The following is a 26,683-nucleotide window of genomic DNA, read 5'->3' as shown; positions in this document are numbered from 1 at the left end:
ACGTATTTCCTAAAGGCATAGTGAGGATAAAATGGGATAATTTATGTAAAGTCCTTGGCAGAGTACCTGTCAAAGGGTAAATTCCCAAAAATATATTACCTGATAATAGATTAAAGTATAATTCTTTTGTCCCAAGATGAATTCTTGCACATTTCCTTTACATTGATTTTAAATTTGAAATAGTCTAGGCCTGGTAGCTCACGCCTGTAATCCCAGCACTTTGGAAAGCCAAGGCAGGAAAATCATCTCAGGTCAGGAGCTCGAAACCAGCCTGGTCAACGTAGTGAAACCCCATCTTTACTAAAAAAAATACAAAAATTAGCCAAGTGTGGTGGCACACAGCTATAGTTCCAGCTATTCAGGAAGCTGAGGCAGGAGAATCGCTTGAATCCGGGAGGCAGATATTGCAGTGGGTCGAGATTGTGCCACTGTACTCTAGCCTGGGTGAAAGAGTGAGACTCTGTCCCCCCAGCCAAAAAATAATAATAATAATTAAAATGGTAAATTTGAAATAATAATGAATTTTATTTTACTGTCAAGAGAGCTTACACTCATTTTCCTTGAATTATAGTAAATGACAATTGGATAAGATGAATTTATCTCTGCACCCTCAGTTGTAGCTATCATTCCCAGCCTCTGGTTCGGAATAATATCACATGTGAACTTTAGCTTCAATTGAGGATACTTACAGCAATTTTTATTCTCTTCATGCATGCCTTATTGGCCATCTGTTTTCGGGGGAAAAATATAGGTAATAAAAGTGAAAATGGCCCCATAGAAATATGTATTGGCTGCCCTTTCTTATATGAGAAGTCAAAAATAGGCATAATATAAGTAAAAAGTGAGACAAGCCAAGTATTGATTCTATTAAACATATCTATCTAGACTTAGATCACCAAAGAGAGTAAGTGTTCCAAAACAGCCATAAATTCAAATTCATATGCTTCCTTAGAGATCTGTTTATGGTTCTCATATCTCCTCATATGTATTTGAATGACAGAACCGTTATTTAAGGCAAGGATCGGGTGATAACATGTTCCGAGCCTTTTATTAGTGTCCTGTTCTCCATTTCTCTGCTTGTTCCCTAGACTGAAGCTACACTGACCAAAGCTACAGCATTTTACATTCTGTAGATGTTGGTTGTGTGCTCATTGCCTGGGGCAGCCAACTATTTAATTCTGTCATTGGTACCAGGATATTGAAATTCAGTTAAAATTTGAAGCCCACAGTAGCTGGTAGATTGATTTTTTGTGGGTTTATATTTGTTTTATTTTGTTGAACTTAAATAGTGTCACATGTACCTTACCTTGGATCTAAATGGCATCCATGGCTAGGTGCAATGACTCACGCCTGTAATCCTAGCACACTGGGAGGCCAAGGCAGGCAGGTCACCTGAGGCCAGGAGTTCGAGACCAGCCTGGCCAACATGGTGAAATGCTGTCTCTACTAAAAATACAGAAATTAGTCAGGCATGGTGGCATGCACCTGTAATCCCAGATACTCAGGAGACTGAGGTGTGAGAATCTCTTGAATCCAGGAGGCAGAAGTTGCAGTGAGCTGAGATGGTACCACTGTCCTCCGGCCTGGGTGACAGAGCAAGACTCTGTCTCAAAATAATAAAAATAAATAAATAAATAAATAAATAAATGGCATCCATAAGTATTTATTGCTATGAATTCATGGCTGATCAACAGCGTTATTTATGTTTTCATTAAATCTAGGTGGCACTGTATTTTCTTTTTGGTTATATAGATGAGAGGTTTCTGTGTTGCCCAGGCTGGCCTCGAACACCTAGCCTCTCCTCTTCATGCACAAGGACAACAGGCCTGAGCCACCGCAGCTCCTAGTGGCACTGTATTTTCAAATGCAAGTTCAGTGGGGGTATTTTGAGATTTTCTGTTCGTTTGTAGACCAAAGAAAATTTAAGTTTCATTTTTGAAATCTCTGCTTGTGTTACAGATTAGAGACTTATAAGACCATAAAATATGAAGCCTTCTAATAGATAGCTAGCATTCAGAATGTCTTTAATGCTAATTAAGTAACGTGACATAAAACATGAAAAAGAAATCTTAGTTACAAACACATTAAACATGTCATATTTTTCTCTTTTAGTGCATTTATTTCTGCTTTTCGGAATAATGATATTACTGATATAAAATTGTACTCAAGTCTTTCAAAAGTTAATGTCTGTATATAGGTGCTTTTTGCCTTTGCACTTGCTGTTTTGCTGGTTTCATCAGAAGTGAAGCAAATATTTGTTGTCTTCGGAGCTCTACTAATTTATATAAAAGCAGTGTTGATGTTAAATGAACAACCTAATGTTTAGCTTACCTGTTGTGATGAAGAGTAGTTACAGAGGGATAAATCTTTAACTGTTAAACAATTTTCAAATTGTGAAACGGCTTTTCTCTTGTAGTGAGAGATTTTTCTTGAGGCTGAATAGAAACGGGCTTCCCAAAGCCCCTGATAAACCGGAACGACATTGCTCCCTCTTTGTGGTGAGTGGATCTTGTTTCATTCATAAGGCAGATTCATCCAATTATGATTCATACTATTTAGGAGAAATAACTTACTGTGAGAGAACACAGTGAATTTGCTTTTAAACTTTATGTAAATAACACACAGATTACATTAGTGCCCAGAATTCTGAATATCACCTTCCAGGATTACTTTAATTCCGTTAGTGTATTACTGCTTCTGTTATACTATTACCAAAGTATAACAATGATTGCCGGGCACGGTGCCTCACGCCTATAATCTCAATACTTTGGGAGGCCGAGGCAGGTGGATCATCTGAGGTCAGGAGTTCAATATCAACCTGGCCAACATGGTGAAACCCCATCTCTACTAAAAAATACAAAAATTAGCCAGGCGTGGTGGCGGGCACCTATAATCCCAGTTACTCGGGAGGCTGAAACAGGAGAATCACTTGAACCTGGGAGGCAGAGGTTGCAATGAGCCAATATCGCACCACTGCACTCCAACCTGGGCAACAAGAGCGAAACTCCATCTCCAAAAACAAAAAAACAAAACCAGTGATCACACTCAGCAAGACAGCTGGTATTTAATATGTGCTTAATAAATGTTTAAAGAATGAATGAGTGAGAGATTAAATCAATAATACTTTCTTCTTTAAAGTATGTTACTTGGTATCAATTGACCTAAGGTTGATTGTAATGATATTTTTAGAACAGGATTTAAATCATGTACTTCTGCTACAAACATTCCATTAAGAATGTCTGTGTTCATCTCTGTCTTTCTTCTTTTATTTGTGAAAATAAAGTGCTCTTCCCTTTAAGTGCAGCTCATGTCTTCCAAAATCACCAAACTTTGTTTGTTTTTAGGATTTGGGTAGCAGTGAGCTAAGAAAGGACATCTATATCACCGTGCACATTATCCGAATCGGTAGGTATAACACTTGTCAGTGCAGTAGGGGCAAGGAACAGAGAGGAGAAATGCCGAGAGGTTTCTATGTTGTGATTTATTTGCTGTCTGAATTAGAAAGATATCAAAGCCAGATTTGAATCCAAGAATCACAGAAGTTGTAAACTGTCCCCTGACCTTCCCAACCCCACGTATGACCTCCTCACCTACCATAAACAGATTCTGGTCTCTTTTAATATAAGTAATTAAGAAGTTTGTTGTGTTTGATTTTGTTCTGCTAGCCTTCCTAAACATATTTGATTCCAAAATGTTGTGTTTGTCTGTTAAAATTCTAAATTCTGTTAGCATAAAATGAATTTTTCAGAGCTGAGTTTCCTGTAAGTTAATGAAATCTCTATAGGAATTGGCTCTACATAAATTTTCCAAAGTGCAGATTGCTTCAGAGCGTTATTCCAGAAGGTGCTTCAAAAACCAGGCTGTGAAATAGTGAATACTGAATGTTTTATTAACTTGTATAATGTCATCAGCTTATTAAGGGGTCTGAGAAGTCCTGAAGGGAAAAATAAATATGCCTGTCTAACTTTGTTGACCCTAGTTTTCCTCAAATTTGATTTGACTATGAATGAAAACACTTATATAATGTAGCAGAACCCACTTTGATGTTCTGTGATGAACTTGCTCAATGAAACCAGAATATGTTCCCTCATTTTTACACATAAAATGCCTCTAAAAGCAGACATTTTATGGCAGAGAAGCTAGGTGAAATGAGGAATGGTGTAACCTACACAGTTTTTCCATTAAGTCTAACCAGTCATTATTGGGAATTTGTTCCCACTTCTTCACTAACTGTACTCCGTTACTAGCCTAGGAATACTTCTGTGAGATAGTAATATCTTGCCATGCAGTCCTGCAAGGTGATTTATTTTTATAGGCTTTGGTTTTATGTACACGATAACTATATTGTGCATTGAGTGAGACTATAAAAAACGTGCTTTCATTCCAGCATAGATTTTCTATATGTTTTTTCTCATAAAAATCTACTCTGAAAACCTGTTTTCATTTTATGCTATTTTTGTATTTGAAGGACAGTAGAAATAAAAAACAGACACTTTTTTGTTTTGTTTTTTTCTTTTTATAAATGAGTCTATGAAAAAAATTGGAAAGAATCTTTGAAAAAGTTGGAAAAGTTAGAACCCATGCTGCTGTTTTCTTATGAGATAAAGCCTGTCTGTTCTCAGGATGGCAGAGGTAGTTTGTTATTTAATCTGTGTTTGTTTAAATTCAAATGTAATACCAATGGTTAAAGTAAAATATGGTTTTATGTATCTTCGTGTAAACATTGCTAAAATTTTAATATAATATCTGACAGCAGTAAGAGAAAAAGTAAACCACTTTTGTTTTCAGAACTTTCTCAAAGATATCTAGGGGTTTGGGGTGGTAAAAAAAAAACATGCATCAAAGTGAGTATGTGCCCTTCTGGCCCATGGACTTCACTCACTGTGTTATTGCCAAGGAAGCTGCCTCAGTAGTACTGCCCATCACAGGGCAGCCTTTCAAATGCTTGGTGTTTGATTTGTAATTGCACTTTTTATTAACATTGTTATGGTCATTAAGTCATTAAAATGAATTTTGAATCAGAAATTACCTCTCTATCCTTGTCCTCAGCTTTGGGCAAATGAATACTTGTTCATTGTTACATGTTCATGTAACAATTTAAACAAGTTAAAACTTTACAACAGTTAAAACTATTTTGGTGATAACTGAGTTCTGAACAGCCTGAGAGCTGAGGCAGGAGCATGCGCATTTGATCACCTGTGCTTACTTGCCATACTTCAGACAACCTCAGACTACTCTAGTCACAGGTGAAATTTTTGAAATAGTTTTTTTGAATATATAATTTGTTTAAAAATAGAAAATGGAAGAGTCACCATTACTGCCTTCAGTGACATGAACTTCCTGGGATGCCTTCACGAATCTCAGGGGCCAGGGGATGGTTCCCAAACATGGGATCTGTTCTAATCTTTGTGTTTTATAGATGGCAACTGATGCCCAGAATTTAAGCTGCTTACCCAAAGTCACACAGCTAGGTGACTGGAGAAGAGAATCCAGAACTGAAGCAATATCTTCTGTTATGCCCAACCTGGGTGCTCTTTATTGCCCAGTTACATTTCATATGGCCTGTCTTATAGCTGTATGTTTCTCTAGCTCAGATGCATCTAATCAAATGGCTCCATGGGTAATGCTTGCTCTTTAATTGAACAGGTCGAATGGGAGCAGGAGAAAAAAAGAATGCCTGTAGTGTCCAGTACCGACGACCCTTTGGCTGTGCAGTTCTCAGCATTGCTGACCTGTTAACAGGAGAGACAAAGGATGACCTCATTCTGAAAGTGTACATGTAAGAAACATGCACATGGTGGAGGCTGGGGTGGGTACACGGGTGCGTGTGGGTCCTACTTGGGCAAATGCTACTTTACGTGGGTAGAGAAGAACAATGGGTAGTTTTTGAGCCATTCCTCAAAAACCCAGTAATCTGTAGACTTGTTGCCAGTGAGCCCACAAGCCACAATTTGCCAGTCAGGAGAATTACTGAATCAAGAACCAATGAGTACAGACAGTTTACCAGTTAGGTAGACCGTCTACTATGTGGGATACCACCTTTGAATTTATAAACCCAGCACGTCTTTACCTTCAGACAGTCAGTGTTTTCTTGGAAAGTGAAAGTACTTTTTGAAGTAAATTAATTAGAATTGGGAAAGGAAAGCCCAGATGACTTCCATCCTACCCTAGGTGTTAGTTTTCTGGGCCTGCCATAACAAAGTACCACAAACCACGTGGCTTAACTCATTTATGCCTGAGGTTGCAATTTTTTTAAATTTTTGCAATCATACCTTGGCGATGACCTTGAGCAGTAGGATATAAATAACTCCACATGCTTAGCGTTCTAATAATGGAATACTAGGCAAAAATAGATTTTTTTTTTTTTTTGAGGCCAAGTCTTTTTCTGTTGCCCTGGCTGGAGTACAGTGGTGTGATCTCAGCTCACTGCAAGCTGCGCCTCCTGGGTTCATGCCATTCTCCTGCCCCAGCCTCCCGAGTAGCTAGAACTACGGGTGCTCGCCACCACGCCTGGCTAATTTTTTGTATTTTTAGTAGAGACAGGGTTTCACCGTGTTGGCCAGGATGGTCTCCATCACCTCGTGATCCGCCCGCCTCATCCTTCCAAAGTGCTGGGATTACAGGCGTGAGCCACCGCGCCTGGCCTATAAATAGATTTTAAACAGTAGAAATGTGTTGTCTCACAGTTCCCAGATCAAGGTATTAGTATAGTTGGCTCCTTCTGAGGGCTGTGAGGGCTAGTCTGCTCTGTGCCTCTCTTCTGGCCTCTGGTGCTTTGCTGGCAGTCACTGGGGGTCCATGGCTTGTAGACGCATCACTCTGATCTCTGCCTTCATCTGCACATGGTGTTGATGGCTTTCTCTGGGACCAATCCCCTACCCCACCCCTTCCCCCGCTTTTTTTTCTTTTCTTTTTTTTTTTTTGAGTCAGAGTCTCGCTCTGTCACTCAGGCTGGAGTGTAGTGGAGCAATCTCGGCTCACTGCAACCTCTGCCTCCCAGGTTCAAGAGATTCTCCTGCCTCAGCCTCCTGAGTAGCTGGGATTACACGTGTATGCCACCATGCCCAACTATAAATTTCTCCTTTTTATAAAGATACAGTCATATTAGAGTGTGGTTCACCCTGATAACCTTCTTATATGAGTAACTCAGTAAAGACCCTCTTTCAAATAAGGTCATATTCTGAGGTACTGGGGGTTAGGACTTCAACATTACCTTTGTTGGGGGATAAAGTTTAACCCGTGGTTCTCTACTAAGAAAGTCACTTGATATATTCCAAATCCTTAGTTAAGCGATTTTTAAAAATGCACATGGGTTTGGCCCACACCACCATGCCACCTCCCCACCTCCCTTGGACATTGAGACCTGATATACAGCAACATCTTCAGAGCAGACTCAATAGGGTTTCCACACTCCTGGTTTGAGGACCACACCCTTGACTCACCTCCATGAGTGAACTGGCTTTCGTATTCCATTCTGGAGGTTGTGTTAATATACCTAATGTGTGCCAGTAGATTTTTCATAGGTGATGGTAACACAGGTGGCCCACTGCCTGTGGGACATACACTTAAAATTGCCTTTTTGACCTCTGCTGCAGGGTTTCATGGATTTTTCTACTCTCCATCCAATGGGACCTATGTAACACATTTACTAATTCATTGACAAAGATTTATCTGTAGTGTAAGGTTTAGGACCGGAAACTCTCTTCATCCCTCTTAAAAAGGAAAGTGCCTGTGATGTTGATGTTAAACTTGAAAACTTTGGGTGAAATTAGTGGGTGGTAAAAGTTACTACTCTTTTTATCATGTAGCAACTCTCAGTTTCAGTGGTTAAGCTTAAATCCATGATGCCCTTCTTTCCGTGCTCAACTGGTGGTCATAAAACGTAATTTATTTGAAATACTAATGACTGTTAATAACCACCCTTTACTGTGTGCACAGTGTGTGTGAGGAACTGTGTTAAGCACTTAGCATGTGTCATATCCTTTTGTCCTCACAACAAACCCATGAAGCAGACAGATGCTCCTAGCTCAGTTTTACACATAGGGGAACGAGAGTTAAACAACTTGCCCCATGTTGCCTAGCTAATAAGGAAAGGAAGCAGATTTGAGGTCAGGACTATCTCGCTCCAGCACCTGAGCTCTCCAGTTAGTAGTTTGTATTTTTCCAGGTGTTATTTCACACTATAGTCTAGTAAGGTGATGATGCTGCTGTTATGTGGCTTTTGAAGCAAACTTAAATTCCTCACAAACCCACTCTCATCATTTCTTAAAGTAGTCTTTCCAGGCGTGAGTAGCAAGTATTGTATTTATCCTGCCACTGGGAAAACAGAGGGATGGACAGTCCCATCATCACCCTTGATTATGCAGCCAGTGGAACAAGACCCATGCATTCCAGCCCTGCCAGTGGGCGACAGTCACACTCGTGAAGACAAATTGTTCTGCTATTTGTGTGTGTGTGTTTTTTTTTATTGTCTGCTTTTCCATAAGCATCAAATAAGGTTTTAGGTAATTTTTAATAGAAGATAAATTCCTGAAAAATGCCCATTCAGCAAATGCTGATGCTGTTTCAAGAGTAATACTAACCAGTCAAAACAGTCACTGTAGATTAGGAAGGAACTGTGAATTTAGTCAAACATGGGAAAGTGCCTGTTAGAAACAATTTGGGAGAAATTTCTATTTGTTAAGGTGACTGAACCCCCAGCCCCTCTGGGACTCAAATAAAGAACAGTAGCAAATGCCTGCCTGAGCCTGGAAGATACTTTAGTCACGTACTTCAGGAGCTTTTTTTTTTTTTTTTTTTTTTTTGAGTTTTGAGTTTTGTAGGTTAAAAGCATGAATTCTGGAATCACTTAACTATCTAATAGGAAGCAAGCTATCTTTCTTTCTTCCCCACTGGGCTGAAATAAGAAAACTGGAGGCAGAATGTGCTAAATGGCAATTTGGTGTCTTACAACTGGACAGGTGGGATGATTTCATTCCATCTTAATTTTCCAGCCCGCTAAGATTCAGTGCTCATTTTGGTATCCCACTGTTAACTGGCTCAAAAATCACCTCCATCATGTTCATCCTGCAAAATCCTGTGGGGATAACATAAATAAATATGTAAGCAAATCATTGTGAATTATCTGCCTCAGACTTGATCACTAGGAAACAGGACCTGTACTGTGGGAGATTTTGATTGATAGTGTACAGAATCTTGATGTTCAGGCCTCTTGGGAGGACGCATTCATGGCTAATAAAGTAGTGAATTTACACATATGTTCAGATGAAGGAAGTTTTCCCCAGCCAACCTGGGAGAGTAGTGGCAGTAAGGATGGATAGCAGAACCACATGCTTACAAATCATTATGAGTTACCAGGCAGAGGGACATCCAGCCAGCCACCCAGCCAGCCAGCCAACCAGCCATCCAGCCATCCATCCATTCATGCCACTGACAGTTTTTAAGCATCCACAGCATTCAAAGTGCTAAAGGAAACTCTGACATCAGCCAATCCTAGATTCAGTCCTCAAGAACCTTAACAGTCTCCCAGGTGAACTACACCATGTAAACAAAGATAACATGACCTAATGAGTGATAAAAGCTAAGAGAAAGAGGTACAGATTGCTGTGAAAAGACGGAGAGATGCCCCTTGTGGAAGATCTGAAAGAGTAATTTTATTATTCTTTGGTAAATCCTGCCAGTCTTTTGCCAGTACAAGCTGTGTTAATGTCAATTTCATTTTGCCTAATTTGCTGCATTTTGATGCTGGGCAAACCTGGTAATGTTACTGTAGGCAGAGACTTGCTAATGAGAACTAATTTACTGAGCATTTATTATATGCCAGGAATTACCCTAAGCCCATGTTTATTTAAAGGTCTAGTATATTATCCGTGTTTCATAGATGGGGAAATTAAGACAAGAGTAAATAAACTCACCTAAAGAACATAGCTTGATTAATAGTGAGAATTTGAATCTGGGGAGTTGAACTCAGTTGGGGCTGCCTTCCCCTGTATGCATTGTTCTCTGAGATTTCTGTCTGTTTGGGGGCCACTTGTAATCTGTGAGTTGTTAATCCCAGCTGCTTCTGTCAGGAGGTAGGTGGTCAGGCATTACCAGATACGGGTATTCTTTCTCATCCTGGGACAGCCATGCTAAAACTGACAGTCAGTTGCAGCAGGTTGATGGGGACTCCAAGGAAGTACGTTATAGTGGTTATAATGCAAAGGGCAGGTGTACTATGAGGATCACTGCTTGATTGCATGCATCATTAAAGCTTAACAGAGTGTTAATGTTTTCATAGGTGTAACACAGAGAGTGAGTGGTACCAAATCCATGAGAACATCATTAAAAAGCTGAATGCACGTTATAACTTGACTGGCTCCAATGCAGGTGAGTATATGGGCTGACTGACTTTCCCTATACTTTTCATTCCAAGCCCTTTTTTTGTGATTTGTCTGTGTAGGAAGGAAATTATCAGCCCTTTGTTTTTCTCTCTATTCACTCCCTAACTTTAAAAATGCTCAATGATCATTCTGGTACATCTTCCTATGCTATGATAGGCTTGTACTTATAACTCCCTATAAAAAATGTGTTCCATTCTTGTTGAAATGAAAAAGATAATCTAAATTTGCTCTTTGGTACCACGTCTTCATTACCCCTAAGTCGTTATTGAAAGCTAAAAATCGGCCTGGCACGGTGGCTCACATCTATAATCCCAGCACTTTGGGAGGCTGAGATGAGCGGATCACCTGAGATCAGGAGTTCAAGACCAGCCTTGCCAACATAGTAAAACCCCGTCTCTACTAAAAATACAAAATATTAGCCGGGCATGGTGGCAGATGCCTGTAATTCCAGCTACTCGGGAGGTAGAGGAAGGAGAATTGCTTGAACCGGGAGGCGGATGTTGCAGTGAGCCGATATCACGCCACTGCACTCCAGCCTGTGTGACAGAGTAAGACTCTGTCTCAAAAAAAAAAAAAAAAAAGCTAAAAATTGCATGACAAATACGATGCTTGGATTTGTGACTATTCTGCGGAAATAAGTTTGATAAATAGCAATTTTTAGTGAGGTCCAATAAAAACATGCTTTGAGACTGGGCGTGGTGGTTCACACCTATAATCCCAGCACTTTGGGAGACCGAGGCAGGCAGATCATGAGGTCAGGAGATCAAGACCATCCTGGCTAACACAGTGAAACCTCGTCTCTACTAAAAAAAATACAAAAAGTTAGCCGGGTATGGTGGTAGGCGCTTATAGTCCCAGCTACTTGGGAGGCTGAGGCAGGAGAATGGCGTGAACCCAGAAGGCGGAGCTTGCAGTCAGCCAAGGTTGCGCCACTAAATTCCAGCCCGGATGACAGAGCAAGACACCGTTTCAAAAAAAAAGCAAAAAACAAACAACAACAACAAAAAAAAAAACGTGCTTCGGTGCCTATGGTTGGCTTTGAGCTTCGACATTATTGACAAACATACAGGTTCACACATTGAAGTTGGCTAAAAAGGAAAGTGATGCTGACTGCAGTGGCATGTGAAGAAAAATGTGTGTGTGCTTGTTCAGAGAGGAACTGAAATATTATATACCACTATAAGTCATATGAGGTACACAGTATTGTACTAGTAACATATAGTATATACTATATTACATAGCATATATAGATTGCATAGCATATATAATGACATCTTTAGGTTTAGTCAGTGACAGAAACTTGGTGAATATTTGGTGAATATTGTTTGTTCTTATCCACCGTTCAGACCCACATTGAAGCAAAACAAAGTATGCAGTCATGTGCTTTGATTGACATAAAGAAACTTCAAATTAAGTAAGTTGTTTCTTGAACTGAATGCGTTGTTTTTTAAGACTGATTTTTAAAAGCACCTTGAATATAGATATTTTTGTTGCAGTCCAAATCACCTGGCAATTAGGAGAACTGGAATTTAAATTCAAACCACTTTTTTTTTTCAGACCCTTGCACATCTTGCTAGACCAAACTGACCCGCAAAGAGAAAATCACTGTAGACAGAGCTTTGTCGTTCAGTTCAGTGAGAGCCATGAGTACCTCTAACTCATACATGTGGCAATGCTTCAGACTGTAATGAGTGGTGAGGTCAGTTTTCTCCTCCTTCTCCCAAGAGTTGGAGAGATAACTTGGGTTTTATTTGATGCAGATGGCCCTTTGCTTTGGACAAAGTTCTGCATCTACCACTAAACAAACAAGACACTTGGAGTACTTAGTATTGAGGGCAGAGTCTAAAAGACTCACAGGAGACAGGAGAAATGAAGTACAACATGGAACTGCTATGTATGCTTGTCTTCTCTTTTCCCACAAAACAATTATAATTCTCGGCCGGGTGCAGTGGCTCATGTCTATAATCACAGCACTTTGGGAGGCCAAGGCGGGTGGATCACAAGGTCAGGAGATTGAGACGATCCTGGCCAGCATGGTGAAACCTCCGTCTCTACTAAAAATACAGAAAATTAGCTGGGCATGGTGGCACGTGCCTGTAATCCCAGCTACTCCAGAGGCTGAGGCAGGAGAATCGCTTGAACCAGGGATTTGGAGGTTGCAGTGAGCCAAGATTGCACCACTGCACTCCAGTCTGGTGACACAGAGAAATGCCATCTTAAAAAAAAAATATATATATATATATATATATATATATGTATATATGTATGTGTGTGTGTGTATATATGTATATGTATACTTCTCCTGATTGTCTATGGATAAAATGGTTTAATTTCAGTACCCCCTCAGTAAGATGGTACAGCTGTTGTGTTTTAGAGAACATATCTTGTGGAATTCATTGGTAGACTTCCAGCCAAATCCAGTTCTACTCTAAACCTTTTGGTGTTTCTTGATACCAGTAACCATCATTTTGTTGTTAAATTTACCCTAGACCTGTGCTGTCCAATTCAGGAGGCAGCAGCCATATGTTGCTATTGACAGTTAGACATGAACCTAGTATACCACTAGAATTCAGATATGCTGTAATTGTAAAGAACATACCAGATTTTGAAGACTTGGTGCAATAAGAAGAATGTAAAATATCCCATCAATAATTTTCATATTGATTGCATGTTGAAATGATAACATTTTGGATATATTGAGATAAATAAAATATGCTATTAATTTTTTTCTTTTTTTCTTTTTTGACATAGTTACTAGGGAAATTTAAATTTCATTCATGATTCACATTATACTGTTGAGTCAGTGCTACTCCAGGCTCTGTTTAAAGGCTAGCATTTTTTTAAGTTCTGTGAATCACAAACAAATCCGTTATGCACTGCTCCTTTCTTTCTGCCTATTAACGGTGAATAGAAGAGTTGGTAACCATTGTGTATCTTGTTCTTTCTCCCTATGAGTCCTGTTAATTTGCTTACATTTGCCCTCTGTATGGATAAACAAATCCCAAACTAATCCTGACCTTCTGACTTTCCTCATATAGTCCCTGAGCTTCCTACCATCATAGATGTGGTCTTGACCCACCACGATATGTTGAACTGTTGGCTACATGTCTTTCCCAACTCCTTTTCATCTCCCAGCCCTTTCCCACTTCACATATGCCTCATGCAGAACAACATTCATCTGTTATTAGGTTGTTTGAATATATCATTGTCCAAACCCTGAGGTGATACCCAATTGCCTCTTGAATCTTGGTGAAGTTCTCAATGATAGGCTTTGATTTATATCTCTAGATAGACCCTAACATAAGTGATCCTGTATCCTTAAGACCTGTGTTAAAGGTCAGGATTCCAGTTAAACCAAACCACAAATTTCCTTCTGCTTACAGACAGGAGTCTCTTAGAGAGTATAGTGTAGTATTGAAGAGCTGTTTCTCTGCAAGCAGGATATCCTAGGTTTGAATCCTCTAAGGGATATCGGGAAGATTAAAAGAAAAAAATGTATGCAAAGCACTTGCCATAGGACTTCATACATGGTAACGTGTTTAGTGTTAGCTATTATTGTTTACCCACTTTAAAGCCACTATCTGGAATATTCTATCCTTACCTCTTAAGTTGTCTGTCTTCATTGTTTCAAAATGGATCCTGATTTAATCTCCTTAATGAAGACTGTTAGAATAATACAATTGGATTATTGATATGTTGGATCATTGAACGAACAACCCCTTCTACACTTTGTTTCCTTCATCTCCTCTCTGCTGATTTGATTGCTAATATCTCTTCCTGGTTTCTTTTAACTTAATTGTTTGTCTTCTGATTAACTTCAGGAAGGAAGGGAAGCACATTCTGTTTCCTTGGCGGGTTCCTCCGATGCTTAGATGTGTCCACATGTTCCATGTGCTTTGTCAACTTTACTAGCTCCTTATTCTTACTGGAATCCTGAGTGAAACCCTACCAGAAAGTGAGATCCAAACTACCCTTTCCCATGAGTCATACCTTTTCTATTTATAGCCTTTGTACTGAAATGAAAAGCTACGTGTTGTAGCCTTTGCAAAGAATGAAAGAAACCATTGTACCATAAAGCCTTGTAAAAAGGGTTCCCCTTCCCTTGGCAAGATCCATTCCCATTTTGCAGCCTGCCGTGATGCTCAGATTCCTAGGCAACCAAATGTATGCTCTTTATACCTGGCTTCTGCAAATCCCTGTCTGCTCTCCTGTCCTTGTGACCTCAGCCCTTCTCTACCCTTCTCTCTTAACCTTGAGGCCCAGCCAGGCCCACACAGCCTGCATCTATCTGCCTTCTATTTCTCTGGTCTCTCTCTCTCTGATCCTTTCTAGCCTCTCTCAAGCTGAGGGAAACCCAGCCCTAAGCCTCTTCACTCTAAAATTCTGCTCTAGAGAGTGGAAGCTCAGGAAGAAACCTAAAAACTATTTTAAAGAAAAGCAAAACTTATACTCCTTCCCACCAAAGCTTCCACTCTTCAGTCTAGGTAGATCATTGTTCTGTATCCCCTTGATCTACACCCTTGGTTGAGGAATGGAAGTTCTGTGGCCAGCAGATAGGGATTCCAGAGCTGTTCAGCTTCATTATTGAACGGGAGGCACATTAATGGCTTATTTCAAGATAGTGGGAGAAGCAAAAGCACAAGAAATTGAAGAGGGAAATTAGGGTGCCTAATGTTTAAACTGTCACAGCAGTTAGATAATGTTGACTTCCACTGTTTTCTTTCTGGGCCACAGAACTCTTGATTAAATGGAAGCCATGCACTCAAATGTTTTCAAAAGAATTGATTTCACTCCAAAAAGTACTGTTTTTCCCCACTTTCTCCTGCTATTCCTCAGTCATTGGCACTAAAAAAAAGAGCAAAAAACACAGCTTTGAAATTGGTTTTGGAAACAAATTCTGCCAGCTAATTTCCAGGCCCTTTATGCTTCGTTGATGTCCTTCTAGCTGTCGGAGTTGTAATCTTGTCTGGTTAATAAAGGGATTCATCTAGTTAACTGGGTTTTTTTCCCCTCTAACCTAAGACTTATGTTGTAAAGGTACATTAACCACTATTTTAGTTGAGTTTAGAAACTGGGAGAAAATTGCAAGTGATGCATTTAACTTTTTAAGATTTTCAAAAAGTTGAATTACTATATCTCCATGGTTAGATTTAGTTAGGTTGAGTAGTTTGAAATCTCCAAAGTTGTGCTATTTTATGAATTTTAAATCCAAAGGCAATGTTGTGAGAATTTGAAATTCTAAAAATATTCATTAATGTGAGCCTGGTTTAGGTTTGTTGAGCAAATGGTTATTATAAATGTCACCTCTGATAGACAGCAGTTGAATTACAGGAATGTGAAATTGGACTGAGCCAGTATGATTTACTGAGGCAAATTAAGTTCTACGTATTGAAACAGTGTGTAAAAATCATTGACAATGGTTCAGTATGTCCTAAGAGAAACTTCAAAGTCTTTTCATATTATCTATGTATTTTTGAAATATTTTCTATAGTTTGCACATATAGCTTACAACTAGAAGAAATCCTATTTGCTATTCAGGTAAGTTTCTAGAGTCTTTGTTTTATCTTAGATGAGTGTACGTGGTTGTATTCCTGCCAGCTATGCTTTTTAACCCCCACAGAAAGTTAAAAGGAATTACCTAGATAAGGAGACCACAATATATAGTGAGAGCAGTTTAACTCTATTCAGGAAATATATGGTGTTCTTTATTTGGCTAAGGTGAAAGGAGGCTTTTTGAGAGTGTTAGGTTGCATTTTTGGGTCCACACATACCAATGTAGTCATTTTATTCAGTGTTACCAAGTTGGTGTAATTCGTAAGAATTTGATCAGTGCACCTGATTTTTGAACATTGAATTTGCTTTCTAGTGTCATTAAAACAAAAGTAGTACTTATTGGCACCACCTATTGGTTAGACATTTAATATGTGACCTTTTTGCTGACTTTTGGAATTTCCTAAATATTTTACCATGATTTCTCTTTAAAGTTGTTTTTTGAACTAATTTTATTTATAGAAAAATAGTTCAAAGAATTCATAATTTCCCAAAGGTTAACATTTTACTACATTTCATTTGCATAATCTCCCTCCATTTATATATGTATGTGTGTGCATATAGTCATATAACTCAACATTAATGAATTTGATATAATTCTTAAGGATTATATCAGAGCCTTGATTATATATGTTTGTTGTGTATATATGTACATATACACATATATACATGTATACAGACATATGTACATATGTATACATATATACATCTATACATATCATATATATATACATTTCCCGAATTGCGTAAGAACAAATTGAAGACATGATGCCTCTCTACCCCTGCTTACTTCAGAACATAGCAACAGAACCACAGTACAATTATCTAAATCAGAATGTCAACATTGATATAATACTATTATCTAATCTGCAAACCTTATTCAGATTTTGACAATTTTCTCCATGTCTTTTATAACAAAAGAAAATCCTAGCCGGGTTTGGTGACTCCCACCTGTAATCCCAGTACTTTGGGAGGCCAAGGTCCGTGGATCACTTGAGGTCAAGAGTTCAAGACCAGCCTGACCAACATGGTGAAAACCCATCTCTACTAAAAATACAAAAATTAGCTGGGTGTGGTGGCACGTGCCTGTAATCCCAGCTAGTCAGGAGACTGAGGCAGGAGAATCCCTTGAACCTGGGAAACAGAGGTTACAGTGAGCCACGATCATGCCACTGTACTCCAGCCTAGGTGACAGAGCGAGACTCCATCTAAAAATAAAAAAATAAAAAGAGAAAGAAAGGAAATCCAGGCTATTTTGCATGCAGTTGTCATATCTCTTGTTTCCTTCTATCTAAATCATGCTAATGACAGCAAAGAAAAAATATAGTTCAAAATATGTTACTACATTACACTGTAAGATATTTTTTAAAGTTCATGCAGTATTAAAAAAAATACTAAATCCAAATGATGTTAATGGAAGTAGTGATTAGAGCTTAATTTCATTTTCTAAATGAGCTATGTATGGCTAATTTAGGTAAAATCGCTAGCAATGCTGTTTGCAAGATTTGCTGCATAGGAAAAATATGGAAGTATTTCAATAAATGAAAATAGGCAGATATTAAACTACAATCATAGATACTATTGAGGAGGAGGAAAAATATTTCCTCGTGTATCCTAGGTTCATGGATTAAGCCCGCACAACAAAAGACAGAATAACAAAAGAAAAGTATACACATTTATTTAAGTTCTATGTGACGTGAGAGGCTTCATTAGGAAATGAACACCTGAAGAAACAGTTTAATCTTAGTTTTTTTAATAGTAGGTCTGATGAAGAACAGGGAGTTGTAGAGAAATATGAGGGGGGCAAAAAGATACTCTCTAATGGCAATAAACTGGGAGAAGCTTAGGAAAGCCTGTTTATTCAGATTCTTCTCTGCAACACTTTGTTTTCAGAGATAAGGATGTACCTTTCATCCAATATAGGGAGGGCACCTCTTATGACCTGCTCAGGGGAGAATGTCAGGGAAGGTCCCAGAAACCTTCCTGCACATGGTATCTCTCAAAATAGTATGCCAAGGTACCATGTTTTAGGGTAATGTGTCCTGAACCCCATCACTATGCTCTATATACATTTTTGAAATGGTTTTCAGCCCATAGATTCCTTTGTATTGGTATTATGGAAATAAAATACAAATAGGTAATTATAGTTACAGTAAAAACAAACAAAGCCTGTTTAAAAACCTAGACATAATCCTCAGTATATACTATTGGAATGTTGATACAGTAAATCGGAGTAAGAATGGAAACTTCAAAGTGACAAATTCCCCTTAGTTAAAAAGGAAATGTTGAAATCCCTTTGAATGGTCTCATCACTCCTACCAAATGTGGACAAGCCCCTCTCCAGCTTTCATTGCTGGTCAGCAAATTTATTTTGTGGTTAAGACTCAATTAAAGTAAGTAATTTCACATGTCTTTAATGCCCTTTCATTTGACATTCTGTGACATTATGTATTGCTTCAATCTTATGTTCTCTATAACTCTTAGCCATGAGCTAACCACTTATTTAGAGAAAACATAAAAGCCTTTCCCAGAACTTTGAAATTTAGAACTAGCAGATCTGCGAACCAGCAGTTATAATCACAAGATTATTTGTTCATGCTTATCATACCTTTTACATGTTAGAAGGTAGTCATCCCAAGGGATAGGGTTACCCACTTTGAAGATCTCAGGAAGATGATCTTCAGACGGTGAGCCTATGGTCAGACCCTTTGAGTTATCTTCAGTGATGTCAAAATTATATTCTTTAAGAGTTAACTTAGGTTAACTTAGTTTAAAGAAGCAGTCAACAATAAGCATATTCACAAATTGAACAATACTGGCTAAAACTCAGAAACCAAGTCATGACTATTAAGAAATAAAAGTGTTTTCCTTCCTTCCTTCCTTCGTTCCTTCGTTCCTTCCTTCCTTCCTTCCTTCCTTCCTTCCTTCCTTCCTTCCTTCCTTCCCTTCTTTCCTTCCTTCCTTCCTTCCTTTTTTTTTTTTTTTTTTTGACGGACTCTCGCTCTGTCACCAGGCTGGAATGCAGTGGCGCGATCCCGGCTCACTGCAACCTCTGCCTCCCGAGTTCAAGTGATTCCCCTGCCTCAGCCTCCTGAATAGCTGGGACTACAGGCGCACGCCACCTTGCCCGGCTAATTTATTATTATTATCGTTTTTTGTATTTTAGTAGAGATGGGGTTTTAGCATATTGGCCAGGATAGTCTCAATCTCCTGACCTCACGATCTGCCCACCTCGGCCTCCCAAAGTCCTGGGATTACAGGCATGAGCCACCGTGCCCAGCCCTCTTTTTTCTTTCTTTTCATTTTAAATTGGCTTTGAAAGTATATCTAAAAGAGGAGATACATCCCAAATTTAAGCAGTGGCAACATTAATAGTGTAAGTATCTAGTGCTGCAAGATGACAGTGTTAAAGGACAGCTGTTAATTTGGGTACTTTGGTCCTACTGGGTAGAGGCTTTAAGTAGAAGCTAGGCCCCTTTCATCATGTAATTAACACATTGTTAAGCAGGCCTCTGGTAGTGTTCACAGCTCCCATTTTCCCATCTGCGTCTTGATTTCTCCATCTAACCTGGCTCGTTTGTACACACCAGTCTCTTCCTAATATTCTGGCTTTTGCTCCATTAACTCATTATCCAGTAGTATTATTGTCTCACTTGATACCTCACACTTTCTAGAAATTTGACTTTCTTTCTTTCCTCTGCTTTGGAGACTTTCAGAGGCTGTCTCTGACCTCCCAGTGTAAATACCTCATCTTAATCAGTCAGGATTTTACTGCTTGGTGTAGCTAGGGTGTGCCTCTGAAAAGTTTTCACTGGCTTTGAGTTGAACTCCAAATAGGATATATAGGTTCTAATGTATTTACTTAAAAATTCAATTACCTTACCTTATAGATATAACACATGACATTCTAATGCATAAAGCAAAGCTTAGATGATTAATTTTGTAAATCAAGCACATAGGAAGGAATAGATGTAAAAATTTGTGCTCTGATAATATTGAGGCCCTAGGTATTTCAAAAATGAGCAGGTTTTACTGAAAGTGATTTTTGAAAGAATATAGCAATATCATCTTTAGGAAGTTTTGCTAATACCTCATGCTGTTAGTAATTTTGTAGTACAAGTTTAGAAATTCCACCAATTGTGTTTTGCCCTTAGCCCCCACCTCCCAAACACATACTAAGTATGCAAGTATTGTTAAGAAACAGTGTTTTGAGAGTTCACTACAGAATGGCAGTGTGAAGAGCTGCACCATCCTGTTCCAATAGAACAACCATTATTGATGAAAATCATATTTTCTTTTAGATTTTAAATTAAATTATTTTTCTTATTTATTTGTTTTTAAAAATGAAATGGGGACTCACTATATTGGCCAGGTTGGTATTGAACTGGCCTTAAGCAGTCCTCCCACCTTGGCCTCCCAAAGGATTATAGGTATGAGCCACTATGCCTGGTCAAAAATCGTATTTTAAAACAGTACTAATGTCTAGAAATCTTCCTAAGTGTAGACAACACATAAAGAGTAACTACCAACTCCTGATAAGAATCAAGAGAGTTGGTGAAACTTACGTCACATCTCATTTTCTCCTTCCTGCCTGCACCAGCTCAGCGTGATGAAAATTCCACTCCATACACATGTAGCCAAGAAGATGGGATTCCCTCTCCCTTCACCTTCCAGGCAAGGTATATGGTATCTCACCAGGAGAGGGTAGGCTACTAGCATTTCACATTTCCCCTGGTCCCAGTTGTATAGCCTAAAAAAAGTAAATGTGTAACCTACTTCATATCGTTGCTTCCACACCTGTGATGCATGGGATCCCTGTGAAAAAAACAACACCCACTAAAGATGAATTGTGATAAAATAATAACAGTTAGCAATCAATGAGGCAGAGTAAGCAAATGCAACAAATAAGAATCGTGATCTTTTGAAATTTTAGGTAATAAACTATCAGGAAAAGAGGTAGCAAAAGAGATTCCTAATGAAAAAGAAAACATCATGAAAAAAATGAAATGAGATTTTTAAACCCGTACATCAAAAGAATATTGAGTATGTATATTCCAGCATTACTCAAGGCACTGGTATACAGTTTTTGACAATGAAAAATCTTTGTCGTCTTTGTGTGTAAATTCTAGTGGTTAAAGAGAAGTAAATAGAACTTCTAAAATTCTTTTTTAAAATGTCATTAAAATAAGAACTCAGTGGACTACTTAAATAGCAAATGAGCATAGTTGAAAAGTGAATTAGTAAAGTTATAACTTAAAATATTAGCCAGAATGCTACCCAAGGGGTAAATGCAATGGAATAACCTGAATGAACATTTAAGAGCAGTAAAGGATTGAATGAAAAGACCAACATACATCTAGTAGGAATTCCAGAAGGAACAAATAAAGTACGTGGATAAGCTGCAATATTTGAAAAGGTTGAGAATTTGTAGAGTTTTTGCAGACGATAAAATGTGCAGATGAAAGAAGAAAATGTTATAAGTAGGATAAATAAAATTAAAGTTATATCTAGATAAATTAAGTAACTTTTGCAGAGGATAAAATACCCAGATGAAAGAAGCAAAAGTTATAAGCAAGATAAATAAAATTAATATCATATCTAGATAAATTATGGTGAAACTGCAGAACACCAAAGACAAAATCAGAAACCAGAGAGAAAATACTGATTACCTAAAAAGAAATAATAGTCTTAGCAGCAGTTACAGAGGTCAGAATATTATGGGATAATATGTTAAAACTGCTGGGAGCAAGTGGCCAACTTTGAATTCTTTACTTGCCAAACTGTTACAGTCATTGCTTGGTATCCGTGGGAAACTGGTTCCAGGATCTCTGAGGATACCAAAATATGCAAATGCTGAAGTCCGTTACATAAAATGGCATATACTATTTACATATAACCTATGCACATCCTCTCATATACTTTAAATTATCTCTAGCTTATGTATAATACCTAATACAATGTAAATGGTATCTAAATGATTGTTATATTGTATTGTTTTTTGTGGTTACTGTTGTAGTGTTATTTTTTATTGATTTGATTTTTCCAAATATTTTTGACACCCAGCTGGTTGAATCCATAGATGCAGAGCCCCAGAGAACAAAAGGCCTGCCATATTTAAAAGGTGGAGTAAAATAAAATTTCAGATAAAGACTTGGAGATTTTACATTCACATCCACTGAAACAACTAGTCAGAGTTCATCATCAGGAGTAAAGAACTGAACTCAGGCCGGGTGCGGTGGTTCACGCCTGTAATCCCAGCACTTTGGGAGGCTGAGGTGGGTGGATCACAAGGTCAGGAGATCGAGACCATCCTGGCTAACATAGTGAAACCTCGTCTCTACTGAAAATATAAAAATTAGCCAGGTGTGGTGGTGCGTGCCTGTAATCCCAGCTACTTGGGAGGCTGAGGCAGGAGAATTGCTTGAACCTGGGAGGCAGAGATTGCAGTGAGCCAAGATTGTGCCACTGTGTTCCAGCCTGGGACTCAGAATGAGACTCCATCTCAAAAAAAAAAAAAAAAAAGAACTGAACCCAGAAGGAAAGAAATGTAAGAAGCAAGTGTGTACAAAGAGAACAGTAAATGTCAGGATAAATCTAGTTAAGCATTGACTGCAAACAGCAACAATTTAAAAATATATCATCATCAGAGTTTAAAAGATCGAAGTTCCCAGATTTGTTCCAGAAGAGAATAGAGCTATTGATTAAATTTAGTCTTTAAGTCAGTTACTTATGTTAAACGTTTAAAGAATAGAAATAGTATGTATAATTTCCAGAACTATAGAGACATGAATAAGGGAATAAGAAAACTCAATCCATTTGGAGGGTAGAAATGAAAAAGAAGGGGAAAAAAAGCAAATAAAAATCATATTTGAAAAACAAAATAAGATAGCAGTGTAACCTCTCCTTCTGACTAAATTACATACTAAGTATCTTCTAAAGAATATTACAGAATTTGTCACTTGTTCAGAGCGTTGACTTATTAGTATCTGAGGACAACACCGTAATCCCCATGTCATTAGGAATCTCACCACCTTCGCATACGTCTAAGTGTACATATTGTCTATTTGTATTTCTCAGTTATGTCTTTGTCAGGTCTCCCATGTTGGAGGATTTTTCTCAATACACAGACATATTTGCCTTTGAAACCTTTATAGAACTTAATTACAATATTTGGATTTATCTGGTGATAAGTGGGCACAACTATTAAAAGGAATATTTTATTTGTGTATGACACTAAGGGGACTTTGACCATTTTTTGATGAAATCTAATTTGTTGATGCTCATGGTAGGGAGGAATGAGAACAGAAACAATGGTAGACATAATGATAGTGGCAGTGGCAGTTGTAGCAGTAGCGGCTGACATTTTTGAGCGCTTCGTTTGTGCTAAGCATTACCTAAAGTATTTTATGGAATTGGTATCATTATCTTTACTTTACAGATGTGGAAACCAAAGCACAGAGAGGTTAAGATTGAGACAGGCACTTGCAACCATATGATATAATTCTTAAACTGCACACTTAATAACAACATGTATTTATCAAATATATTTATCACAGTTTTCCATTCATAGCTACATGTTATTTGGTTTATTAGTGGCAAAATGGCTCATGTATTCTAAAATTTCAGCTGCTGCTTAAAAATCATGCTATGCTTCCCATTTTTAATGTAAAATTGCAGAATTTCATGAATTTAAAAGGAGCCAACTTGTAGAATAAATGAGCTTCGATTCTCATGAAATTAGAGCTTCCAAGCAATCAGCCACATTTGGCTTAAAAGATATCAAGCCTTTCTTTCGTCTACTACTACTCTGTAAGCTGAACTTAACCATGAATCATATGTTGTTTTGTGGCGGACTCCAGATTAATGACTATGCCTTTTGTTTAAAATTAAATGTTAAGTATTTATCATTGGGCTTGAACATCTAGGCTGATGTGAAAGTTCACTTTAATGATTATGTTTCTTCCAAGAAGGGGGACATTTCTCCTATAGCAATTTCGTTTTGGGCACTTATATTAAGGGCTAAAAAAAGTGACTTCAAATACTATTTACATAAACAAAATTAGGTTAAATTTTATGAAATTAAATTATAAATTAAATTGTATGAAATTTTATGAAATTTTTATGAAATTCAGATTTAATCTAATTTTACAGGTGGTCATAAATTCCAATAAAATATTCCCTAAACTTTCTAATTCTTTCCATGATAATTTTTTCTTATTTTAATATTCCTATCATACCCATAGTCCATTCTGTTTTATATTCTCTCTCTTTCTCTCTCTCTCTGTATATGTTTCTTATTTTCATTGTTAGATTATCAGTTCCTTGGGAGCAGGAACACTGTTATACACATCCTTAAATCCCACTTTCCACCCTCCTCTCAAGCCATAAGTTACTGCTGCTCAGAGTGTGCATTTTGAACTGTGGCAGGAATAAGGTAAAATGTACAGATAAAATTTAAGAAGTTGCCCCAACCCCAGAGATAGCAGATAAGGCCAGGACAGTGAAGCAGGATGATAAGAAAGAAAATGGAAAGAAAAATACCATTCTCCAAACAATGCCCTATGTCGTAACCCTGAAAAGACAGGGCTAATCCTCAGGTAATTGGAATGTGTAAATATTTGTCTTTTTTGCCCCAGCTTTAATAAAGTATAATTGACAATTAAAAATTATACATATTTATGGCATACAATGTGATGTTTTCATATATGTATACACTGCTAAATGATTAAATCAAGCTAATTAGCATATCACCCTCACCCTCATTTTAAAATGTTTTAAAATCCACTCTCAGCAATTTTTATGTATACAGTGTATTATTATTAACCATGTCACCATGCCGTACAATAGCTCTCTAGAATGTCTTCATCTTGTCCAGCTGAAACTTCGTCTCCTGTGACCAAAATCTCCTGCTTTACTCTCCCCAACCCCCACATCCCCCACCCTCTCCAATCCCGGGCAACCATCATTCCACTCTCTGCTTCTATGAGTTCAACGTTTTTAGAAGTAATGTGTAAATATTTGCTGTGTCTCTCCTTTGTAGTGATGAGTAGTTTCTTAGTCTTCATTATGTTACTTCTTACTGTTCTGGCGGCTCATTTGTCCAGCCTCTTGGTTGTGGTCATGATAATTAAGGACCACAGTAAAAATAGGATCTGGAGTTTCCTTGATTGGAAAATAAATGGAATTGCAATGTCTCCTTGTGGGCTGGTCCCTGTGGACTCACTCTCAGAATCGTGTTTTTTCTTTGTGTTCCCACTCTTTGATGTTTCTTAGTCATATGTTGTGGTTTCTTTGTGGAAAGAGTTGATGATTTGGGCAGAGCCAGATACATTGTGGTCAAACGCTGTGTCCTGTTAACCTTTGTAATTCTTGATGTCTGTGAATTCTTCATTCTGGAGAAATTAGGGAACCTCTGAATGGCAGTAACTGCCCTCCCGCACAACCCCCATTATCATCACTTGGCTAGTCAAATGTCATAATTACACTGAGGGCTTTGATCTATATTGCTGTAAGCCTTCAGGTTGAAAACTACTATATCTTTCAAACTTTTAGTATACATCCAACTCTGAAATGCCTGCTTTTCCTTTTCCCCACACTGTTTTGTCTATTGTCCTGTCATTTTCCCATTCCCTTCCCTTCTCCACTGACTGACTCCTCTCTGTCGACTGTCTCCATTAAATGGGTCCTTTCTGTCTTTTTGCACTCTCTTCCCTCTGTGGCCCTTGCTCTCTATAGAACACTGATATATTTCTGTTTGTTATTACTCTCCCTCCGTCTATGTCTTTTCCAAAACATTTTTTTCTCCTTTTCCTGTCTACTTTAATTTTCTTAAGGATTCACCTTCTCTCTGACCCAATGGTTTTTTTTTTCTCCTTGTCTTATCCTCTGTAAAGTACAGTATTCAACTTATTTATTTATTTATTTTTAAAGTCGCTGCTGGTTAAATGCTACTGGCTTCTATAGGGCAAAACAAGAATCTTGGTCAGTTTTCCTCTCTCCAACTTCTATTGTGAATAGCATAATCTCTCTGTTTTTCTCATTACTCTTGAGTCCTTTTCTCTTATTCCTTTATGTGTACCACATAATGTTGCTAGTGTCTCTGATCAGATCTTTCACTGAGAAGCCCCAGTAAAATGATCTTCGCTTGAAAAAATTACAGGATCTTAAGATTTTTGTTAAATTCATCTTATTCTGTACTGGAAAGCGTTGCTCATATAGTACATCAGGATTTGAACAGTGTTTCCCCAGCAGGAAGAACTATTGTTATGTACTGGGTCTGGCAAACACTGATATTCTACAAATACCAGATCCTGGTGATGCTAATGATGATGGCAATGATGTGGGTGAGTATTTTGAAGGCAAAAGGACGGAAGTGGGAGAAGAACAGAGATACCCATGATTAGTTGGGGGTAGAGTGTGAGTCAGGAAGAAATAGCTGCTGGGACAGATGGATCATAACACATGTTCGTTTGTCTTCCTTCTTCTGCCTCTAGGTTTTAAACAGTTCCAGTAGTATCACATTAAGTGCCTGAAAGCTTCTCTGATGATAGTTGTCTCCGTCAAATCATCCAGATGGCTTATTCTCCCCTTCTTCATTTCCCTGGCCATGGAAAGACAGAGGCTTTCCATTTTATTGTCATCAGTCCCCTAACTCAGAGTGAATGGGATGGAGCTGGAGAGGGAGATAAGGGGTTGTCAGGTTTAACTGGGATGCGGATTTGAAGTTCTGAGGATGTGCCAGACTTAATGTA

At 38.2% G+C, this 26,683-nt stretch overlaps 1 protein-coding gene across 2 annotated transcripts in view; it reads left to right on the top strand.

The window, feature by feature from the left end:
- DOCK4 (dedicator of cytokinesis 4) overlaps nt 1-26,683 on the top strand; it is a 473,748-nt gene that overhangs the window by 247,626 nt on the left and 199,439 nt on the right. For both annotated transcript variants that reach the window (XM_023228190.3, XM_023228191.2), the window contains exons 9-12: nt 2,417-2,498; nt 3,345-3,405; nt 5,647-5,779; nt 10,280-10,368. In XM_023228190.3, the coding sequence (XP_023083958.1) occupies nt 2,417-2,498; nt 3,345-3,405; nt 5,647-5,779; nt 10,280-10,368 (365 nt within the window). The remainder of the gene's footprint in view (nt 1-2,416; nt 2,499-3,344; nt 3,406-5,646; nt 5,780-10,279; nt 10,369-26,683) is intronic.

This window comes from Piliocolobus tephrosceles, chromosome 8 (genome assembly GCF_002776525.5).
Source record: "Piliocolobus tephrosceles isolate RC106 chromosome 8, ASM277652v3, whole genome shotgun sequence".
NCBI classification, from domain to species: Eukaryota; Metazoa; Chordata; class Mammalia; order Primates; family Cercopithecidae; genus Piliocolobus; species Piliocolobus tephrosceles.
The sequence above is the reverse complement of the archived record's forward strand: the minus strand, read 5'-3'. Positions and strand labels throughout refer to the sequence as shown.